Source organism: Myxocyprinus asiaticus, chromosome 9 (genome assembly GCF_019703515.2).
Source record: "Myxocyprinus asiaticus isolate MX2 ecotype Aquarium Trade chromosome 9, UBuf_Myxa_2, whole genome shotgun sequence".
Classification (NCBI taxonomy): Eukaryota; Metazoa; Chordata; class Actinopteri; order Cypriniformes; family Catostomidae; genus Myxocyprinus; species Myxocyprinus asiaticus.
Window position 1 is genome coordinate 12,650,619 of NC_059352.1, and position 20,775 is coordinate 12,671,393.

A 20,775-nucleotide genomic window follows, 5' to 3' on the forward strand; every position below is an offset into this window, starting at 1 on the left:
TGTGTGTTTAGAATCCAGTATTCCATTGGTCACTGTTAAAGGGTTAGTTCACTCAAAAATAAAAATACTGTAATTACTTACTCACCCTAGTAGCTCCCTGTTTGACTTTTTTTCCCCATGGAACACAGAAAGGTGAATTTTGTGAATTTCTCAAATCAAAACAATAAAGAGCTGAAATCAAATATGGCGGCTACGTCGAGAACATCAAACCTCATTGGATATCATTCCGTCTCTTGACCAAAAGTTGTGAAGTCATGTCGTAAGAATTAATGCGGTTTAATGTTATCGATGTTGCCAAATTAGATTTCAGTGCTTTGTTAATGATTTGATTTGAGACTGAAAAACTATTTCAATATCATTCCTTCCATCACACAAAGTGATTGGATGGCTTCAGAATACAGAACAATATATAAAGCATGAGTCAAATAAGTTGCTTATACAGTGGTTTTATGTCAATTTTAGGTCACTTGTTAATTTTATTGTATGGCAAATAAACAGCCAATGCCTCTGAAAAAGCATTGCAAGCTACAGAGTGATGGTGTTAACATGAATAAATAATAATGGTGGATAAATATTGTTCATACTGTTGGACTGTTGCAAATGGGTGGTTGTTTGTATTAAATTATAAGGACCTGTTAAATAAAATAGGACATCTTTAGGATATTATTTGAGTCATTTTGCCTCTGTGAAAAAATTATAAAAATTCGAAATTTCTTTGCCTTAGTATGTGCCTTTTTAGAAAGTCATTTTAAAGTGCTTTTATTGTTGTTGGACTGTTGTCGTCTGCCCTGGCCACTTGGGCCACTTGAGTTGGCAGCAGCAGGGAATTACCATGTGGTGTTTTCCTTCCACAGTTACATGGATCAATGCATAACGCATGACCTGTCCTGGGCTGGTCGCTTCAGCGAGTCTGCCACAGTGTACCCCACCCCCATCCCTCACTCACACACTTATACTCACCTCAATCCAATCTCAATCTCAAACCCAGCACCGAGTCGTTTGAACAGTTCGCAACTGCCCAGTCCCTGTTAAAGGCCCAGTTTTCTTTCCTGTGTTGACGTACACTAACTGAGCACTTTATTAGAAACACTATGATCATGATAAAGTGCCCGACTTGGTCTACTGCATTTGTAGCCCATCCACTTCAAGGTTCGACATGTTGTGCATTCTGAGATGTTATTCTGCTCACTACAATTGTACAGAGTGGTTATCTGAGTTCCCATAGCCTTTCTGTCAGCTCAAACCAGTCTGGCCATTCTCTGTTGACCTCTATCACCAACCAGGCATTTTTGTCCTCAGAACTTCCGCTCACTGGATGATTTTTGGTTTTTGGCACCATTCTGAGTAAACTCTAGAGACTGTTAAGTGTGACAAGATCAGCAGTTACAGAAATACTCAAATCAGCCCGTCTGGCACCAGCAATGATGCCACGGTCGAAATCACTGAGATACATTTTTTTCCTCAATCTGATAGTTGATGTAGAATGTATTTCCAATTAAAACTGAAAGTTGGGGCAAGACATATCAAATAGGCTATTACGTCACAGCAATTAACCATGTTTTGATAATTGTTGGTCAATTTCAGGTGGCATTTGGTGAAGGGACATTCTCATTCAAGAGAACATCTGATTAGACAACAGTCTGTAGCTTCTGCTCAAACCTCACTCGCCACACATCTGTATGGCATTAGCATCGCTGAGAGATTAATGAGCATGCCGTGAATCCTACGAATGCAAAGGCGTCTGTGAAGTGCAAGATGAGTCATCAATATTTCTGATCCATTTTCCCAGAGTAAAGACTGTTAATGTTAAATGTTTGGTAAATAGATGACCTTAAAGCTAACAAATTTGGACCAAAAGCTCTAATTATGATTTCAAGAGGTTTTTAACTATGAGCTGAATCAGAATGCCAAAAATCTTTGCATTATCTTCAGGGTTATGAAGGTCACAAAATATATGGGATTACTTTATAAATGTGATTGCCAGACCTGGAAATTTCATGGAAATTGATCAAAATCTTAAAAATCATATACATTTACAGTATATTGTGAATTAAGCTGCATTTTCTAGTTTTTCTCTGCACTTAAAAAATATATCTCATTTGCTAGATATTGCTCTTGTGTAGAGTAAAACTTGCTCGCAAGCCATGGTGATTTCTGATTTTTGAGTGAATTGTTCTTCAGTGAATAGGTCAAAATGATTCCTTAGCAAATTGGTCTGAAGCTAAATAATTTTTAAAAATCTAAATCCAGTAACTGAAAATATCTGGAAAAGTCATGAACATGGATGAGAACCCTACATCTTGCTTTTTTCTTGTCTTTTTAATCTAAATTGACTGGTGAATTAATATCATGTATTAAATCAAATTAGCTATTTATCATTCCTGATGACAAAGGCTGTGTCTCGTTTGGAAGGCTGCATGCTAGGTAGGACGCGTCCTTTGAAGGCTGCGGTATACCGAGCGTCCTCCTTTAAACAAGTCTCGTTTAAACGAGACGGCCTTCGTAGGACAAACGGAAACGGAATGTAACATAGTTGCTATGACAGCACGCCACTCTTTAACAAGCACCAGCGCTTTGAGTGAGAAGGGAACAAAGTCCCTTTAGAAAGGAATATATGGGGAAACATTTAGGAGAGTTATAATGATATAAAGAGAAAAGAAAATAGATTTTACAGGTGTAGTTTTAGTCTAATACTTTATTTTAATTATATATTAATATAATTATACATATTATATACTCTGCACCCATCTACTGAGGTACTTCAACTTGGGAATTAACATTACTTGCATTTGAACATCATATTTACGGGCAAATTGCCCACAAAGGATACACCTCATGCATCCTCCGAATTCCCATGAAAGAAGGTCGCATTCGAAGGCTGCATTTGAAGTGTCCTACTCGAAAGGAGACAGCCTCGATGACGTATGCGGCCGACAAATGCGACCTCCGGAGGACGCAGCCTTCCAAACGAGACACAGCCGATGTTGGTGATAAATCCAAATATAGTTGTTGCACATAGAATGCTGTTCCCATTGCAACAGTGCATCACTAATTTACTAGAAATGCTGAGCAGCTATAAAAGGTTTGATGCTTGAATCCAATACCAGACCCACAGCAGAACTTTTTAATGCATGATGCATGCACACACGCTGTACCAACAATTCCTTTATTGACAGGAAAATGGTGAACTCCAAACCCCCAGCAAGCTCAGCTAGATAGATTAGCAAATCAAAGCTAACATCATGTGTGGGTATCTTACTGCAGACACATGTGACCTTTGTTAATGATTCCTCTCAAAGCTGCAGGTGGTGTTTCAATTACAGCCAAATGAACTCTCCTGAGGGGCACCTGCTTAGCAAAATAGTCACTCACAAATGTGTACTCTACTAGAAGACCTGGACTAATTTGCAATGCAAATAATAGCACCCTTCAATGAAATCATGTACTGCTCTGGGCTGTGTAAATGAGCACAGATTCTTTTTGTCAATTAATATAGATTAATTGTCCTTTTTCCTTCCACAATGGGAATAGCTCTTACTTATATTACATACCTCATGGAGTATGTTTATTTAGTGAATTCTCGTTATGGCCTTGTTCATGCAAAACTTTTTTTTTTTTTCTTTTTTTTTTTTTTTCAGACATGAATCTGTATTTAGCATTATTTAATTAAAATTTATATTCCTGATGTTCCCATGTCAACTTATTATTATAATTTTTTTTATGAGACGCATTGTGATTTTGTTCCAGAATGTTCAGAATGTCAGCCTAATAACTTGCACTGCCTGTGAAACAACTTTCTTTTTTGGCTGTTTTTGCAGCCACCTGTTATTAAAGGTGCCGACTGTCTCATATAGACCAATCCTTTGACAACGTCACCGCTTATGTAACACATGAAAGTGGTGGCAGAAATCATCTGCAAGCAGTACATTTTTATTGGATTCCGTTGTTGAAAATGTATTTTGAGGGTTCTCGTAGACGGCTGTGGCTTCAAGCCATCAAGAGAGCTGTCTGGACTGAGGATATAATTTCAACTCACTGCTTTGCAGCAAACATATAAAGCAAACATTATTACAGATATGTTATTAACTCATATCATTATAATAATTGTATAGCTAAGAATAATTGTTTATTTATTATGGTTTTGTGTCGTACTTTCGTTTAATTGTCTAATCTGTCAAATCTAACACTGCGCATGCACTGAAATTTTTGTAAACAATAGGATTGGTCTATTAGCCTATGTTGTGCCAAAGTCCGACTGCCCACCAGATTCGGACTCCCCGCTATCTGATTGGCTCTTATCCCTAAAGCCCAACCCTACACCAACCCCTAACCCTAACCTCATTGGTCCCTACCCCTAAAGCCCATCCCTACACCTACCCCTTAACATAAAGATACTAGGGAGTCAAAATTCAGCAGTACACCAGGACGTCCCATATTTTGGCCAAAATTATGACTACAATCGAAAATCTTGGGAAGGGGTCAGACTATCACTCTAAGGATTCAAATATTTTAATAAGCCCATAAGGGTTTATATCCTCTCCTGCACATCTCTTTTCTGTTTTGTATGCTTGCTTCTGTTGTATATTCCTGCTTTTTTAAATTTTATTCTCATAGTGCTTAATAAATAAATAAGTAAAGTGGAGCTCTTCAGACTGAACGTGTTCGTAACGAATAGAACAGAACGCAGGTGTCTCGAGATCAATTAAGTTTTTTAAAACACACGGTGCTCCTGCGCGAGACGATAAAAAAGCAACGAGATGCAGTGCAATGGTCAAAGATGTCTGTCTAGCACATGTTTTCATAGGAAAACAACTGAGTAACAGTGCAGACAGATGCAAAAACACGTGCGAACAGCCCCTTAGATTGCAATTTAATTTGCAATCTCTTACAATTTTCTGGTTGGTTTAATAGACTCGCCAAAGCCATACTCCCAATCAACGCTTAGCATGTGTTCATTTTGGACTCTGCTTGAAATCAGTCAGTCTCAATCAATAGCTTTTTTTCCTCTTTTACAAACTCTGCATTCTGTTTAGCTGCAAACTAAAATCGTTATTATATGAAGGATTCTTTTGTTTGCATCACCACATTCCTTCTGACACTTCAGCAATCACTTCATTAACAGGAGTGGAAAGCTTGTTTTGCCACTAATCATTAAATCACTGAATAACTGTAGTGAGATACAAAGAGAAAAAATAATTTTATCTTAAAATGACACTCTCAAACTCAGTATTTACTCTGAAGTCATTCCTTAGGTTCATTAAAGCAAAAGCATTTCCCGTCATCAAGTCGCTTTTATCTGTACTTTGGAAGTGCCTTTCCTGGAAAGCCGGTGCGTGCCTTTTGACATTTGGGAATTACACCTGATGTTGTCCACATGATAAGTCTTTTAAGCACAATAGCTTTAATACCATGAAGAAAGGTTTCTGCTTGCGATAAAATGTCACCCTGCTTGTTATTGAAACCAAAAAAAGCCTTGGTCTTCTCTCACCTCAGCAACGACCTGCTATCTTTCCTGTTTCTGTCTCTCGCTTTACGTTCTCCTCCTCTTTGATGAAACGCTCTCTCCATTATCCAGTCCCACTTAACCTATTGTCCCCCATTCTCTGCCTTTCTCAGCCTCTGTCTCTGGCTTTTAATGCATTTTCCCACCCACACCTCTCCTCTTTCTCTCTATCTATCTCCCCCTCCAATGCGTTTCTAAATCTCACACTTATCACATGGAATAATATGAGTCTAATGTGCCAGTATCTTGCCCTCTCAAACTGCTGCAGACACTTAATAATGGAGCCCAGGGATGCAGAAGTAGGTGATAAAGATATAAAGCATCTTGTATCTGCTTCATGACTGTCAGATGGGTATGTTCCTAATAATTTAAAGGGATCGTTTACCCAATAATGAAAATTCTGTCATCCTTTACTCAAATGTTGACTAAGACTAACATACTGCCTTTTGTGTTCCATATGGGTTTGGAACAATATGAGGGTGAGTAAATGATGACAGAATTTTCTTTTTTGACTGAACTAGTTCTTTAATTCAACTGGGAAGAGAACAGAATGGGTGTATAGGCAGGTAGAAAAAGATCTAGAGCTTCAGAATTGTTTTGTTCAATAGGTTCACATAGGGTTTTGTGCCTCACAAACAGGTGAGTCACTAAAAAATAAAAAAATGAAAAAGAAGGCAAGGGGGAGAGCAAATAAAGAGAGGCTGTCCTAGAAAGGGTCCTCTAAGCTTCCATCGCTGTTAAATGAATGAAACACACAGGGGATTGATTGCTCAGTTGATTGTATTGCACCCGTCAATGTGCAAATCAGTAAAATTGATCTGAAAACAACCATTACCTAGTGTGTTTTGATCGCTGGATTCAGTCAAAACATATACTAATTTGAAGTGTCCTAAGGCCAGAAACATACTTTACTTGTTTACTTTTGGATGGAGAAAAAATTCTAATAACAAAATCTCTTTCTTCTGTATTATCCATATGAACTTATATGAGGCATTTTCCAAACAGTCTATTACTGTTGTATCATTGATTTCAGATTTAAAAAAGTCTGACTCTGCAACTTAAAAGACCATGTTACCTAACAGTGTGAATTTATAGTCTGCTCTTGTATGAAATGGCATGTAAAAGCATTGCAAAATAACAAAACTTCCCATCCTGTCATCTAAAGGTGACCTGTGCTTAAACAATATGATTTTAGTTTCATCTGACTTAAAGTGTGGCTCAATTCTTGGTCTGTCACGCTCTGTTGTTTTCAAGTGACTAGATTTGATAAACCATTTAGGAAGCCCTTTAACTGTGAAGAGTGACAATTTGAAAGATAAGCAAGCGCTCTCTTTTTCAAAGAGCCAAACGACATCTGAAAGTGAGAGTGAGAGAGAGAGCTGGCAGCTGACGCAAAGCGTCTCGTTTTCTTTTTTAAAGTTACAGTGTGTTTCTGAGTTAACAAACCATGGGATTGAGCCTTCCCACTACACTGCCTGTGTGCATATGCATACTCTCCTGCACACACACTTAGCTTGCAGGCCTTTGTTCTGCAACCTTTTGTGAAGCTCAGCCTGGATTCAGCAAAGCTCTTTGCCGTTGAGTGAGACTAAAGGAGTCTCTCTCTCTCGTTCGATCCCCCTCAACCCCACAAACACGCAGTCTGGCTCTTTGTAGTTTTTTTTTTCGTCTCTTCACCTGATTTTAGCAGTCTGTCTCTTTCTTTCGCTCACTAACAAACGAACACTCATGCTGTCTGAGTGTTTGCAAGCATTTGGTGGGATAATCTACCATCCTGAAGATTTGGCTGAGCTTCCATTGCTTCTCCTTATCACTATGGGCTCATCAGAGGATAAGCAGTTCTTGGCTTTTTGCCAGAGAGAGAAAGAGAGAGAGAACTGTGAACTGAGAATTCCTTGTGTGGAAAAGGAAATTATGTCCTCCATTGCCCTCCCCCCCCCCCCCCATTTGCCTAGAGCACATGTACACACACATAAACAAAAATTCCTCTCTGTCTCACCACTGAGGATCCAACTACAGAATTCACAATCCGAACACACAAACACATAAAAAATCTGGGATTCATTTTAAGTAAAGTTTTAAAGAAATGTTATGACGTAAAATTAAGAACTATTTAAGATTCTACGCTATTTTCTAGGTCACTAATCAAATTTGTGACATTGAACATATTAGCTCATTTGTACAAAAGGTCAGATTTCCTTTCTTCCACTGATGCACACAAAATGCTCTTTGGAACATTCCCAAATCATGCTGGGAAAACATGAATTTTCAGGTTTTTCACAAACTTTTGGAATCCATGCTAACTTGAGCACATGCTGTCATTAAAGTTAAAGGGGGACATACCAAATACTAAGACATTCTGAAATATACATTTTTCACTCAAATTGTTGTGCTGATAATATAATTTGTAACATAGCGTCAGCTACTGACTCAGCGTCGAAGTGACTGACTTGAAAGGGAACTGTATTAAATTAGAAAACTGCCAAATAGAAGCATTTCCACAAATATAACTTACAGCACACCTTTTAATCCTACTGTAAATCCCTTTTCACACAGCTAAACACTAGTAAATCCAAACCAGAGTATAATTCTCTCTTTCTGCCTTTCTTCTTCTCCCCCAAATCCACAAACATACACGTATATGCTTTATGCATATCACAAAGATCTTGTTACTTTAATCTCTTGCCATGCTCAGTAAGATCTAGTCCTTGGGTGAAAGTGTGGGGTACAGAATCAATGTGCATTTCAAATGGTTTTATGGAAGTCTTCATTTGGTAGCATGCCAGCTAAGAATGCTGGCCAGATTTGAATTTTGTTTTGAATCAGTCAGTGCTCTGAAAAAAAAACAAAAAAAAAACAGCATAAAATTTCAAGTGTCAGGGCCAGACATGCATAAATATATTCAAACACATCTGTCTCATTGTTGAGGGAAATAGAAAAAACTGTTGTCCATAGCTTAAATATTTCAACAAACACTGTGTTTACTGATCAGTGAAAACATGTTTGAAGTCCAATACATGCACGCACACCCACAGAGGCTTTAGCCAACAAGAAGCTGCCCTAAGGGTGGCAGCCAGATGTGTTTTATCTGTAAGGTTATAGGTCAAGTTGAACAAATTGCATAAACTCATTCACACTAGCAGAACAACTATCCACGCGGCTACAGTGATTTTTTTCTTCTGGCTTAAACAACATTAAATACTGTTCAAACGTACTCCAATTTGCTTCTTTAACTCTTCCTTTTAGCTCATACCAGCAGAAAAGGAAAATATTGCTTTAATAAAGGAATAGTTTAACCAAAAATGTACAGTACTGTGCAAAAGTCTTAGGCTATAAGATGTTTCACAAAAAATATTTGTCTTAAGATGGTTATTTATATCTTCAGCTTTAGTGTGTACATTTTATAAATGTTAAACATTCCTTTTGCAAATAGAATAGAATAGAAGAACAGGGAGCCCTGCAACAGATGGCATAACCCAACAGAGCTGCCCACTGAACATGTAATCAATATGGATTACATGAAGAGACAGAAGCATTTGAGAAAAATAGATAGATAGAAGAACTGTGGTGAATTCTCCAAGAAGCTTGGAACATCCTATCTGCCAACATCCAAGAAAAACTGTGTCCAGGTGTACCTAGGAGAATTAGTGCTGTTTTGAAAGCAAAGGTGGTCACACCAAACATTGATTTAGCTTTTTTTTTTTTTATGTTTACTGGACTTTGTATGACATTAATTGATAAATGAAAACTTTATATGGCATTATTTTTGAAGACATCCCCACTATGCAACATTTTTCACAAGTGCCTAAAATGTTTGCACAGTACTGTACAGTATGTTCTGTCATCATTTACTCGCATCATGTCGGTTTCAAACCCATATGACTCTTTCATAAAACACAGATGGAGATGTTTTTAAGAATGTAGTTGGACACCCTTTTCCACATGGTTACAATGATTGGGGACTGGAGTTTTCAAGCTTAAAAAATGATGCAAAGGCACCATACAAGTTTCATAAAAGTGGTAAATAGGACTGAATTCCAAATCTTCTGAAGCCATACGACAGGTTTCTGTGAGGAAAATGTTTTATATAAATCTGTTCGCTCACGAATGGGTCTGATACGGTTCAACCTAATCCGGTGACAGATTTTGATCTGTTTCTCACCTAAAGCTATTGTATGGCTTCAGAATAATATAAGACTAATATAGCAAGTAATTTAGATGACTTTTATGATAATTTTATGGTGCCTTTGCATCAGTTTTTAAGCTTGCAAAGCTCCAGCCCCCATTCATTGTAATTGCATGGAAAAGAACAACTATGTTCTGCCAAACATCTCCTTTCCACATATGAAAGGAAGTCATGCAGGTGGTAAATTACATGAGGGTGGGTTATTGATTATAGAATAGTTCACTCAAAATTATAAAATACTTTAAGTGAGACAGGTACAAAAATGGCAGCAAAAATCAGGGATATTGAAAATATTGAATTACTGGTTCGAAGCTAGTCAGGAGACATGAACCAAACACAAATGAAATGATAGATATGTAGAGGTCACCCCTATTTTGTTCTTGAGCCAGGCATATAATGTCCTCTTAGTATTGGAATAAATTGGTCCCCTTTGATTCAGTTGGTTCATAATGAAAGGGTTTTATTAACCCTTAAAACAAACATTTTTAATGAATGAACATGCCCTAGTTAAAGGGATCAGGTCAATGCCACTAGAAAAAAAATGTAACTGCAAGTCTGTAATTTTCCTTTATTACTGTATTGATTTTAAATGCCACCATGGTACTTCACATGGAAGGCTAATTTATAAAGAACTCTGTCTTCTACATTTATAGCACACATTATACTTTGACTATTGATGTTTTTCTCTCCCAAGATGCTTTGTGCATTTTCTGAGAAACTGCAGAATTTGTCTCACTAGAGTTCAACCTTTTTAGAAGACATTTCCACTCCAAAAAAGGGAGTGACATCATCAAAGTCTTTTTGACCACAACCTCAATATTTCTACAAAAATATTAATTGTACATACAATGTGGTGTGGTGTGATGAGGCTGTTATTAGCCATTTTTGCACCGACCTACAAATAGCGAAACACTATGTAACAGGGATAAATGTTCATTGTGTAAAACGTGTTTTAAAGGAAAAATATTATGGTGTTTTTTTAGCTATAATGTTTGATTTAGTACAAGGCACACTGAACCTAAGTGTATATGAATTATAAACATATAAATTTGTTAAGGTTTGAAAAATTGCCCATTAGTGTGAACCAAAAAAAAAATAAAGTGTTTAATACGTTTAGGATTAACTTAGAAAAGTTGTATTTCTCCTGTGTTAAATTTGTTTTCTTTGTTAAACTTTTTACTTTGTTCAAAAAACAGCCAAACTCTGTGGGCTGTTTTTGCATCATCAAATAAAGGTTGACCAGCCACATTGAGCACAGACAGAAACCATGTTCTCAGTTTCTGTCTGTTTGATCTGTTTGATGGAGTCTCATTTCTGATTGCTGCGTTCACCTACTCCCACATCACAGCTCATCATTCCAGCGACAGCACGAAACAGTTAGAAATCTGTGTAGCGGAAAGGTGACAGCCAAATGTACTGTTCTAATTTTGACACATCATAGGCATGTTCATCTAAATTAAGGCTCTGACAGGTATTTAAAACATTTCTTCAAGTTTTGTCTTTTTTAAACTTTCTTAATGGAAAAGTGTACTTGAGTATCGGTGTTGTATTATGTGTTTTTGCAATTGTGTGATTCCTATGTTGTTTTCTTGGTGTTCTTTTTGGCTTTTAAGTGCCATTGTGTGTGCCATCGATTATATGTGGGCCTGCTTATGAGAATCAGTCACAAAGTTCTAACGAACCCAAAAGCACAGATTCTCTATGGAAAAAAATGGGGGGCACAGAGGGGGCTGGAACCCCAGAGAGAAACTAATGATTCACATATCCCCCACACAGGGGCCCTTGTCTCTGCCACGAGGGGCCTCTTCGAGGGTTTGTTTTCACTGTGCACTCCAAAATAAGCGGGAGCCGCAGATGAGGGCCTGCCACTTGAGAAACTGAAATGATGGAAATACAAATTTTGTTTGCATATTATCACCTGTTGCTTATTATTTATGTGTTCTCTTCGGTTTTGTGGTGTTGGTGGTGGGTTTTGTCAAATCAAGAGAAACAGGTGACAAATTGTGCCAATAGAAATTGTATCATCCACAATTTAGTTTCTGGACACAGTTGTCAAAGCATATTAAAAGGCATGACATACATAATGACCCCTAATGAAAGTTTCCACCAGAATACCACAGTTACTCTAGTTATTGTTGCTATAATAAAGCGTTGGTAACTTGGTATTAGCCAGCAATGTCATTATAAAAGAAATTCAAGCTTTATGAATGAGATCCAATATTAGATTACGGTTTGGAGCAGTAACAATAACTGAAGCAACTATGGTATTTTGGGTTGGATACTGGATTGCATGAGTGCTGAAATGTGGTCATATTGTATGTGATCATGTTAAAGCCCTTGAATTTCCATAGCTTATATGATTACTTTAACATAGCTTAGCTTGCCTTACCAGTCAGCCACAAGAAGAAGCCTGGATGCTACAGTATTGCGGTGTCCCTAGTTGAACTTATTTTTTCTCCCCATATACCCTGCCCATATAGCGCAATCCCACTTTGACACGTATGCACACACATATTGCACACACTCCCCAGTGCTCATGGTGACATAAGGCAGAGCTCATTTAGTGACCAGCCGTTCAAGTCAGTCGTCATGCCCGGCTCTCTCTGCTGCTTTCTTTTGCCTCGATAGGCACACACTCTAATTACGTTTGTCAATCGGAGAGCAGTGTAGTACTATCGCTCTATCCGTGCCGAATATTTCTGGCGAGACTTTTAAACCGAAGTCAGCGGTGATTGGGCGGCAGAGTCACGCGGTCCGCAGTCGCTTCGCCCTGCCTAGAGTCAGCTAGTCAGTCAGTCGGGGGAATGCGAGTCTGCCTGCAAGCGTTTCTCTCTGTGTGGATTCACCGTACACACGCTTACACGCGCACACGGACCTTCACACACAATTATTGTTAATTACTTAACACTTTCGGTCTTTTAAGAGCCTACTTTTCCACAATGGGCGACAAAAAGAGCCCGACCAGGTAAGAACGCGTCAACGGTCCTTCGTTTTTGATGTGATTTCGGTGTCCGCGCGCTCGGTGGATTTTCGGATGCTTGTCTCGAGGAGTGTTTCTCCTTTCTCTCAGTTTGTGTAGCTCGACTGAGATGCAAGCGCAGCTATGGCGGCTTTCTCTGTCTCATGAGGGACTCTAACACGGCTCAGTCCTTCTCAGACAAAGAGGATTTTTCCCACCTCAAATGATACGCCTGGCCTCTTCGGACGGGCTTTTTAGTCGAAGTTCTCGGTGAAATGGACGGGTTTGACTTTCAATTTCACGCCATTCACCAAGGCGATATCTTTAGCTCTATGGCTAACGTTAGCTGCCGTGCCAACGGACACCGATCTAGTCACTTTAATTATATTATGTCGCAGAGAATAACACTTGATAGTTAGCTGGTTAGCGAGTATTTCCAGTATTTTCCGGTTCTAATAAACCGTCCGCAGGCGTCACGGGTCGGATTTTCTGTCACTTTGTGCCAGTGTGAGCCAGTTTAAGTCGTGTTATTTGCCATACATGGAACTTGACCTTAATGTGTTGGTCTTTTTGTTGTTCAAGGCCAAAAAGACAAGCCAAACCCACGGCGGATGACGGCTTTTGGGACTGTAGCGTGTGCACTTTCAGAAACAGTGCAGAAGCGTTCAAATGCAGCATCTGTGATGTACGGAAGGGCACGTCTACCAGGTATGGGCATTTACATTGAATTTCTGCAGCTACATAATCCACATCTCATTACTAATGCAGATGATTTGGATGGTTTACTTGTTGATTTGCTCATTAAGATTCATGGAGATCCTGCTCTCATGCAAGTTAAATGTCATTTATTGAGTGTGTGTGATGACTGGTATTAGATTGACTGTGGCAGCCAGCTTGCTCAGCCATTGCAGTGGTAAGCAAATTGAAACTTTGTTTTCTTCAGTTTTTCCCCCCCCTGCATTATGTAGAACGCAGTTTATTGCTTCCTTGTGACAGAATTTGCCTGCAGATGTATTCCTTTCCTTGCAGCTCCACGATCATGCACACTTGCAGATGAATACTTGGCATTGCAATGCTGCAGTGTTTGCATAGTGATCTTGTGTGGCTCCAGAATCAAGTTAGATTTTTGGTAGAAATACATGACTGGTATTTGTTGCTGAATATTGGGTTTGATAAAAGGGATTTAATATGTGGGAGTGTACATAAATCCTATATTGTGCATGCTTGCCTCTCCCTTTAACTCCTATAAAGAGATTTGCTGTTCAGATCCAACACCGGAATGTTTTTTTAAAGTGCCTGGAAATGTACAAAGGTCAATCAGCTGTCAGAAACTTTTAAAATGCTTCTCACAGCCAAACATCATTAGCAGTGATGCTGAAAAGGCTGCTGTAGACATCTCTGTTTGAGCTCCACAAGTGAGGCAATGTCTATTTGTTAGATAAGTTATCATGTTAATGTAATTTATTTGCTCTAATTTCTGTGATATTCAGTAGGAATGCTCTATCACTAACAGATCTAGTGGTGCTAGGCCACTCATAAACAACGCATGTATTTGTATGAATGTGTCGGGTTTGCCTGAAATACCATCCAGGTCTTGTTCCTGTAAGTGAAGATAGTAGTGTGCCCTCACTTACGTATGTTCTACGTCTCTCTGGGCTCTGCTGTGTTTGTTATGATGTGTAAACCGCCAACATTTCTCATCAGCTGATTGATGTGGTGTCTACAACTATGAGTAATATAGTGATCCACATGATCTAACCTTTTCATGTGCTCTTTTACACTGCTTTTCTGACATTTAAGGGAAAGAAGAGGTGTCGGGAGAATTCAGACACTCCAAAGCAGTGTAATTGTCAACTATTAGTCTATGTATTTCCTTCTAAACCAAGTAGAGCTCATGGATCTGTTTACACAATGCAAGTGCATTACGTTCATGACAGGAAATGATGCCATGCGTGTCGGAAACCCCTCATACATCTCTCCTTGGCAGCTGCCCAGCACGTATCAGTCTGCTAAATAGAATTACACGATATTGCTGATGAGAGCCGCTCTGTCTGTGTTTGATATATGCTGTCAACCTTTGATGGATGCAATTGTTTGCTGATGTAAGAAGCCTGGCTCCTTTTGTAATGAGGACTAATTAGCCATCTTGTCCACGTTTGATGTATTCCAGTAGTGCGCAGGAGTGAGCGGCGGGGTGCTCGCAGGGAAATGATCCACTCTCTTACAAGTGTTCAGTGGTTTATGCTTCCATCTCAGCACCTTTTATCTCCACTTCTCTCAATGAATGGGCCTTTGTGGTGTGATAACGCATTCCACCTGCCAATTATTTGATCTTTGTTGGTCTTTGGAGTTCAAAGAATGCTACCACAGCCCCCAGGTGTAAGGATGCTCTAGATTACCAATGTTTTTGTCATGTTAAAAAGGTCTTTGTAAAGTCTAAGGATTGTTGCGTAGCTTGATGTGATTGCACTGCACACATTGGATTCGGGTAGATCGATCATTTTCTTGCACTGTTATGAGTTTCTGAGTGAACTCGGCTACTGTAGAATGTACACAGCATCAGTATACCAAGATGATAATTAAAGGCAGCTTTTTACAGAAAGAATTTGAGCACAACAGAAGCAAACTTTTTTTTTACTCCCTTACTGATTTTCACTATCTGCATTACATTTTCCTGGCACCCCCACTTTGGTGTGGAACGAGGTAAATGACATATCCAAAATAAAAGGTTTACTGCTCATGAGTCCCTCTGAATACACACATAATCAAGGTATCTTTAGAAAGCTAACACTTGAGATTTTACTATGAAATCTTCAAAATGACTCAATCTGTTACTAACACGGAGATAAAGAAGTGCAAACACAAAAGAAAAAAGAGAAAAAAATCATATTTCACACTTATTATGAAATAAATACAAAATGCTGTGGTATAGGCACCTAAAAACACAACAGGCTAAAGCCCTAAGTCATACCAAGCTATGTTTCAAATTTGAAGGTGACACTAGCAAAAATTAGCTTTCTGTAAGACTTTATCTAAGTGCTTGTCTGGGTGCCTTTCTGAAAAGGCCTGCGTTGTCAAGGAGACAGAGCGCGCGCATTTGAATCTTCCAATGAGAAGTGTTCTCACTTATGAAATGACACGATAATTTATGCGAACTATCAACACCTACTTATTGCTGTATTCGTAATTTCATTGGTTACATGTCCTCAAATTACAACCCTCTAGAGTGCTATTGGCCTATGCATGAACAGACGTCATCAGAAACTGCTGTTCTCATGCGTTATTTTCTAAAACTATAAAGCCAGTTTTATTCAGGAAACTTCAGGGGTGCGATACTTCTGTTACAGACACTCTACTAAATGCATTTATACGGTTTGTTTTATCGAAGGGCACATTAGACGTGTATTGTTTGTCGAATAAAAATGATGACGTCATCTTGTTTACTGGATTTCATGATGCAAACAATGGAAGTTCTGTGGATTTTTATACAAGTTCGTGTGTTTTTGGGCAAAGATTTACTATGGATATCATGTAATGGACTATAGCTGTCAAAACAGATGGATGTCATCATTGTTGGATCAAACTCTACATTGCGTAACAAAAACAAGGTAAGGACTTCCTGCTTTGTTGTTATGTTGTCTATTGTGCACTCTTTACACAAAATAAGAAATCATTGGCTGAAAGTCATTTAGATTAATCAATGCTTTCATTGGAAGGAATCTGCAGCCTTAGATCTTCTAAATGGTGTATTGGTAAACCAGGTTACTTCATACAGCGATACTGTACACATGTGCTGAATGTAAACAATTGAAAACACAAGGCTGCCCACGGCCTTTGCGAATAAACAAGTTAAACCTCAGAAAGTTTCAGATGTTCTCTAAAGGGAGGACTTATCAATTTGACACTTGACCTTGACCACGTTTACATGCACTTAAGAAAAAGGTTTATTTCAGGGTTTTTGCAGTAAGCGGCATTCTGAAACGTCATGTAAACAGGAACGCTGATTTCCTTTACGCTGTTTAAGGGAGAAAGCGGTTTAACACACCTAGGTTTCTCCCGGAGAACGCGGCTTAATGTGGCCATGTAAACACAGAAGTGGCATTCCAACAGGTTTTTGTAGAGCGTGCATGTGTGTGAACAGACTGGAAAACAAATGTCATAGGATGGAGCCCAACAACAGGTCAACAAAGTGGAAATAATAAAAAATGTCTGGGACTACAGTTTGAAAAGCACATATAAACTATACCCATTTATACACACCAATGTAAATTATCAGCGGTCCCTCATGTTCACGTATTTGCGCTTCTACATTGGGGGATCCCCGGAGTTTATGTAAGAAGGGAAATTCCACTATTGCAGCGCAATTCCGCTGCAGGTTGTGATAGTAAGTTAACGGAACGAACACGGCATAAACTCTGGAATATCTGGAAATAAAGCGAAGCAACAGGGAATAAAATAGTTTTCCTCAGATTCCACGCTTGTTATTTACACAAGCGTCTCAGGTAAATTACGTTGCTGTGGAGAAAGCCGCTTACAGGACGAGCCGCATATACACGAGTAAAGAGTACGCCGCTTTTACAGTGTATGTAAACGGCAACGCTGCTTTCTCGCAATACCCCGTTTCTCACAATAAGCCGCTTTTGTGTGTCCATGTAAACGTAGTCATTGTCTTAAAGGAATATTACGGGATCAATACAAGTTCAGCTCAATTGACAGCATTTGTGGCATAATAATTTCGACGACTTTGGGTTTTTTTCTTTAAAAAACCCCGGTTATCCACGTGGCTAGAAATCATGAGCTGCTCAGTATCCAAAATGTAAGTATACATTTAATTAGGTGATATTTCAAAGTGTAAACATTAATTCGACATGATAATGGTGTTTGTTATGAAAAGAAGCAAAATCACTTTGGCTATTAATATTAGAAGTGTTGTTCAGCTCAAAGATGACATTTAAATCTGTCTACTTCATATAATTCTCATAACACACCTGTTACATTTCTCGTTTCTGGACTGTACAGGTATTTTCTTTCTGTGCTTTGTGTATAAGGCAGTGTTGGTCTTGTTTGGGTTGTCTAATTTTGTTTATATCCACATTCTTAATTCACAGATTAGGCCTAATGCCTTCCTACTGTATTTAACACATCACAACCGGTTTATTAGCAAGGTTTCCTCTCTCAGGGATTCTCACGTTAATTACATTCAACCAATAATCAAATCTTTAACTCAGTCACTAGGCCTAAATCTTTGATCCTGGTTGTGAAAACACTACACAAGTCCCAAAAGTTGACATCATGACTAAACGGATGACCGAAAACAAATCCTATGCTCCACAGAACTCGTTGCTTAAAAACGTGTAGATGTGGTACGGCTGAGGTTAATATGATGTATTTATGAATTTATATCTGTGAAGTGCTTGTATGAGATTACATAAGGCATAAATAATGCCTTGTAAATTATAAATGTAACATAATTTTGGGGGAAATTGTCTTTAAAGACAGGCCAGTAGAAAAAATCCTTAGCATTGAGCCCTGCACTGTTTCTAAAGTATATACAAAAGAAGACGTAAACAATATGGGTGTTAACATGATTTCAGTTTTTAAAATTGCTTACTAAACTTTAGTGTTATATCCAATTTTACAACTTCATTGGCGATGTAACGGCATAAACCCAAAAACCCTAAAATGACCGTGAAAACTGTGTCTTAAACAACTTTACAGTTCAAATAATACAAGTTTTTACAGAAGAATTAATGTAAGTGTATTTATAAAAGTATAAGCTTCACGTTTCTTCCTCTAACCCTTCACTTCCTTTGTCAGTGCCACACTGTAACCTCCGATTTCTTTTTTTTTTAAAGGGGTCATGACATTGAGAATTAAATTTTCCTTGATCTTTTGACATAAGAGGTATTTGTATTATAAAAAACATATAAGTTTCAGAACTGAGAACTTCCTCCTTAATAGAAAAAGAGCATTTATTTAAATCAAGCTGCAAAAACAGCTCATTTGGAATTTGTGGAACTTGTGATGTCACAAGGACCAAATACATCTGCATATGCAATGCATGTTTTTCCATCATTGCACCCTTGGCCCCGTCCACTGGTGCTCCGAGTCAGTCACACATATGAAGAGCAGAGAGATGGGGCCTGTCATGGGAGATTCATCCTAAATGGATTTACACAGGACACCTTTATGTGCCTGTCTGGATTTAAACGTTTTTCTACATAAACATGCACAGACCAGACGTCTTTGACCGCTTGATACATATATCGGGCCGCTTTTAAAAGACGCAGTGTCAAGTTACAACTCTGAAGAGGAGAAGCTCTCTGTCATGGACGTGTTCTTTTGCTCATCTGTGCTATTTTTAGTTGTTGGTGTATGAAAACATGAAGGAATGATACTGGAAACAGGATGTGGATGTGTCTTCAGCGTATTTTAGAGTGGATTGTATGTTCGGCTCATAACATACCAGTCAATTCAAGCTTTGCAAAAGAACTGTTATTGAAGGATGGGGCAGTTAAAAACACTTGGACGTGATTGAAAAAATGTGAGTAAAAATTGAATTCATTAATATTTCATATGTCATGACTGTGTGAGTTTATAGTGCTGACATCCTGTTTACACTGGGCGAGTCCGTTGATGCGACACAATGCAACGGCTTGAGGCTGTCTACACCGGGCGCGTCAACACAAACTTTTTAAACCATTTATTTGTGTTGTTGGCAGTAGTAGCGCCACCACATGCAGTGCAAAATGGAATGGAACATCTGTTTACAGTCTGCGCAACGCTTTGATGGTAGACAGCATCATTGATTATTATGGGTTCTATTGCTTTTGACGCGACGCGACTCTTGTGTCAGGTGTAGACTGTGTGAGTGTTAACAATTGTGCTTGAGATGAACAGTTTAATGTATTCGGATGCAATGTGTTGGATGTGCGTTGTGTAAACCCTGACATTCAGTTTTATAATGTTGAGCTGGTTCATTCTCTTCCGATTGAGTTTCAAAAAATGGCTGTATTCGAGGGGCTGCATGATGTCTTGTAAATTATAAATGTAACACAATTTTGGGATCCAATCATAACAGTGGGTGTTTACGTTGAAGTTTTAAGGAGGCGCTTATGCCAAAACTGAGTATTTCAGACAGAGGGCCAAAAATAGGGTGGAAAATGATCATTTATTACTAAATTACTAAATTTAATGCAAAGAAAAACTTTACTAACATAATCGGTGGACCTCAGAAGATAATAAAACTATTAAAAAAGGAGCATTTCATGACCACTTTAAGAAAAGGAGTGATGACTCGAAGTTATTTTTTGTTGTAATCAACATTATGCAACAAATGCTTTCGATTGAGCTTAACTTGTATTGAACCCGGAATATTCCTTTTAATAACTCTATTGAATCCATTCATATAGACTAGATATGTCTTTTAAATGGGGTATGCTTTTGTGCACACAACTTGGAGAATTGTATGAGTTGGATGACAGCTTTGCTGGAGAGCATGTCTCTTACTGTTTTTTCCACACAGCAGCTGTACACTCCATCACCTAGTGTTTCCATGGCAGTAGAGGTTATCTTGGGTCACGCTACTGTCAACCAGGCGAAAATCCATACTAAATCACTGTCGGTTTCTTGAATGATGTGTAAGATGTGGTGTGGACCGAATATTCTTTATGCTATAGCCTTGTTTAGTTCAAGCCGCCTAACACAACAGATATTTAACATTACATTTTGTCAATAATCTGAACAAAAAACAACTGTTGAGCTTCAGAGAAGGGTTCAAAATGTTCTCCTTGCCTCCGAACATATCAAAATCAAATTTCCTCACACAGTATTCCTCCCAGACCACAAAGCATCATGTTTTAACATTGCATTGGAATCCCGAGAACATCTGTGAAGAATGCGACACCTTGTTTCAGGTATCAGATTCTGTGGTTTCTTTGTTTCAAGATGCATATCAGTCTCCCACAGGTTAGAAGGAAGAATCCATTAGGGGATCATGTGGAAGTGCCATTTGGGCTTTGTGTGATCTTCAGCGCGGGTGTACATTTACCTTTACTTCCCCTGATGGTCCCCGTCAGGTCCAGCCAAAGTTTTTTCCCACCCCCTGTTTTAAAGAGGTTTCATTTT

At 38.6% G+C, this 20,775-nt stretch overlaps 1 protein-coding gene across 1 annotated transcript in view; it reads left to right on the forward strand.

Annotated features, from left to right (window-relative positions):
• The first annotated feature begins 12,275 nt into the window (after positions 1-12,275).
• The window catches only part of LOC127445635 (RING1 and YY1-binding protein B-like), a 49,337-nt gene continuing 40,837 nt past the window's right edge, over positions 12,276-20,775 (forward strand). The window contains exons 1-2 of the mRNA XM_051705836.1: positions 12,276-12,654; positions 13,231-13,356. Of these exons, the coding sequence (XP_051561796.1) occupies positions 12,629-12,654; positions 13,231-13,356 (152 nt within the window). The 5' untranslated portion in view covers positions 12,276-12,628. The remainder of the gene's footprint in view (positions 12,655-13,230; positions 13,357-20,775) is intronic.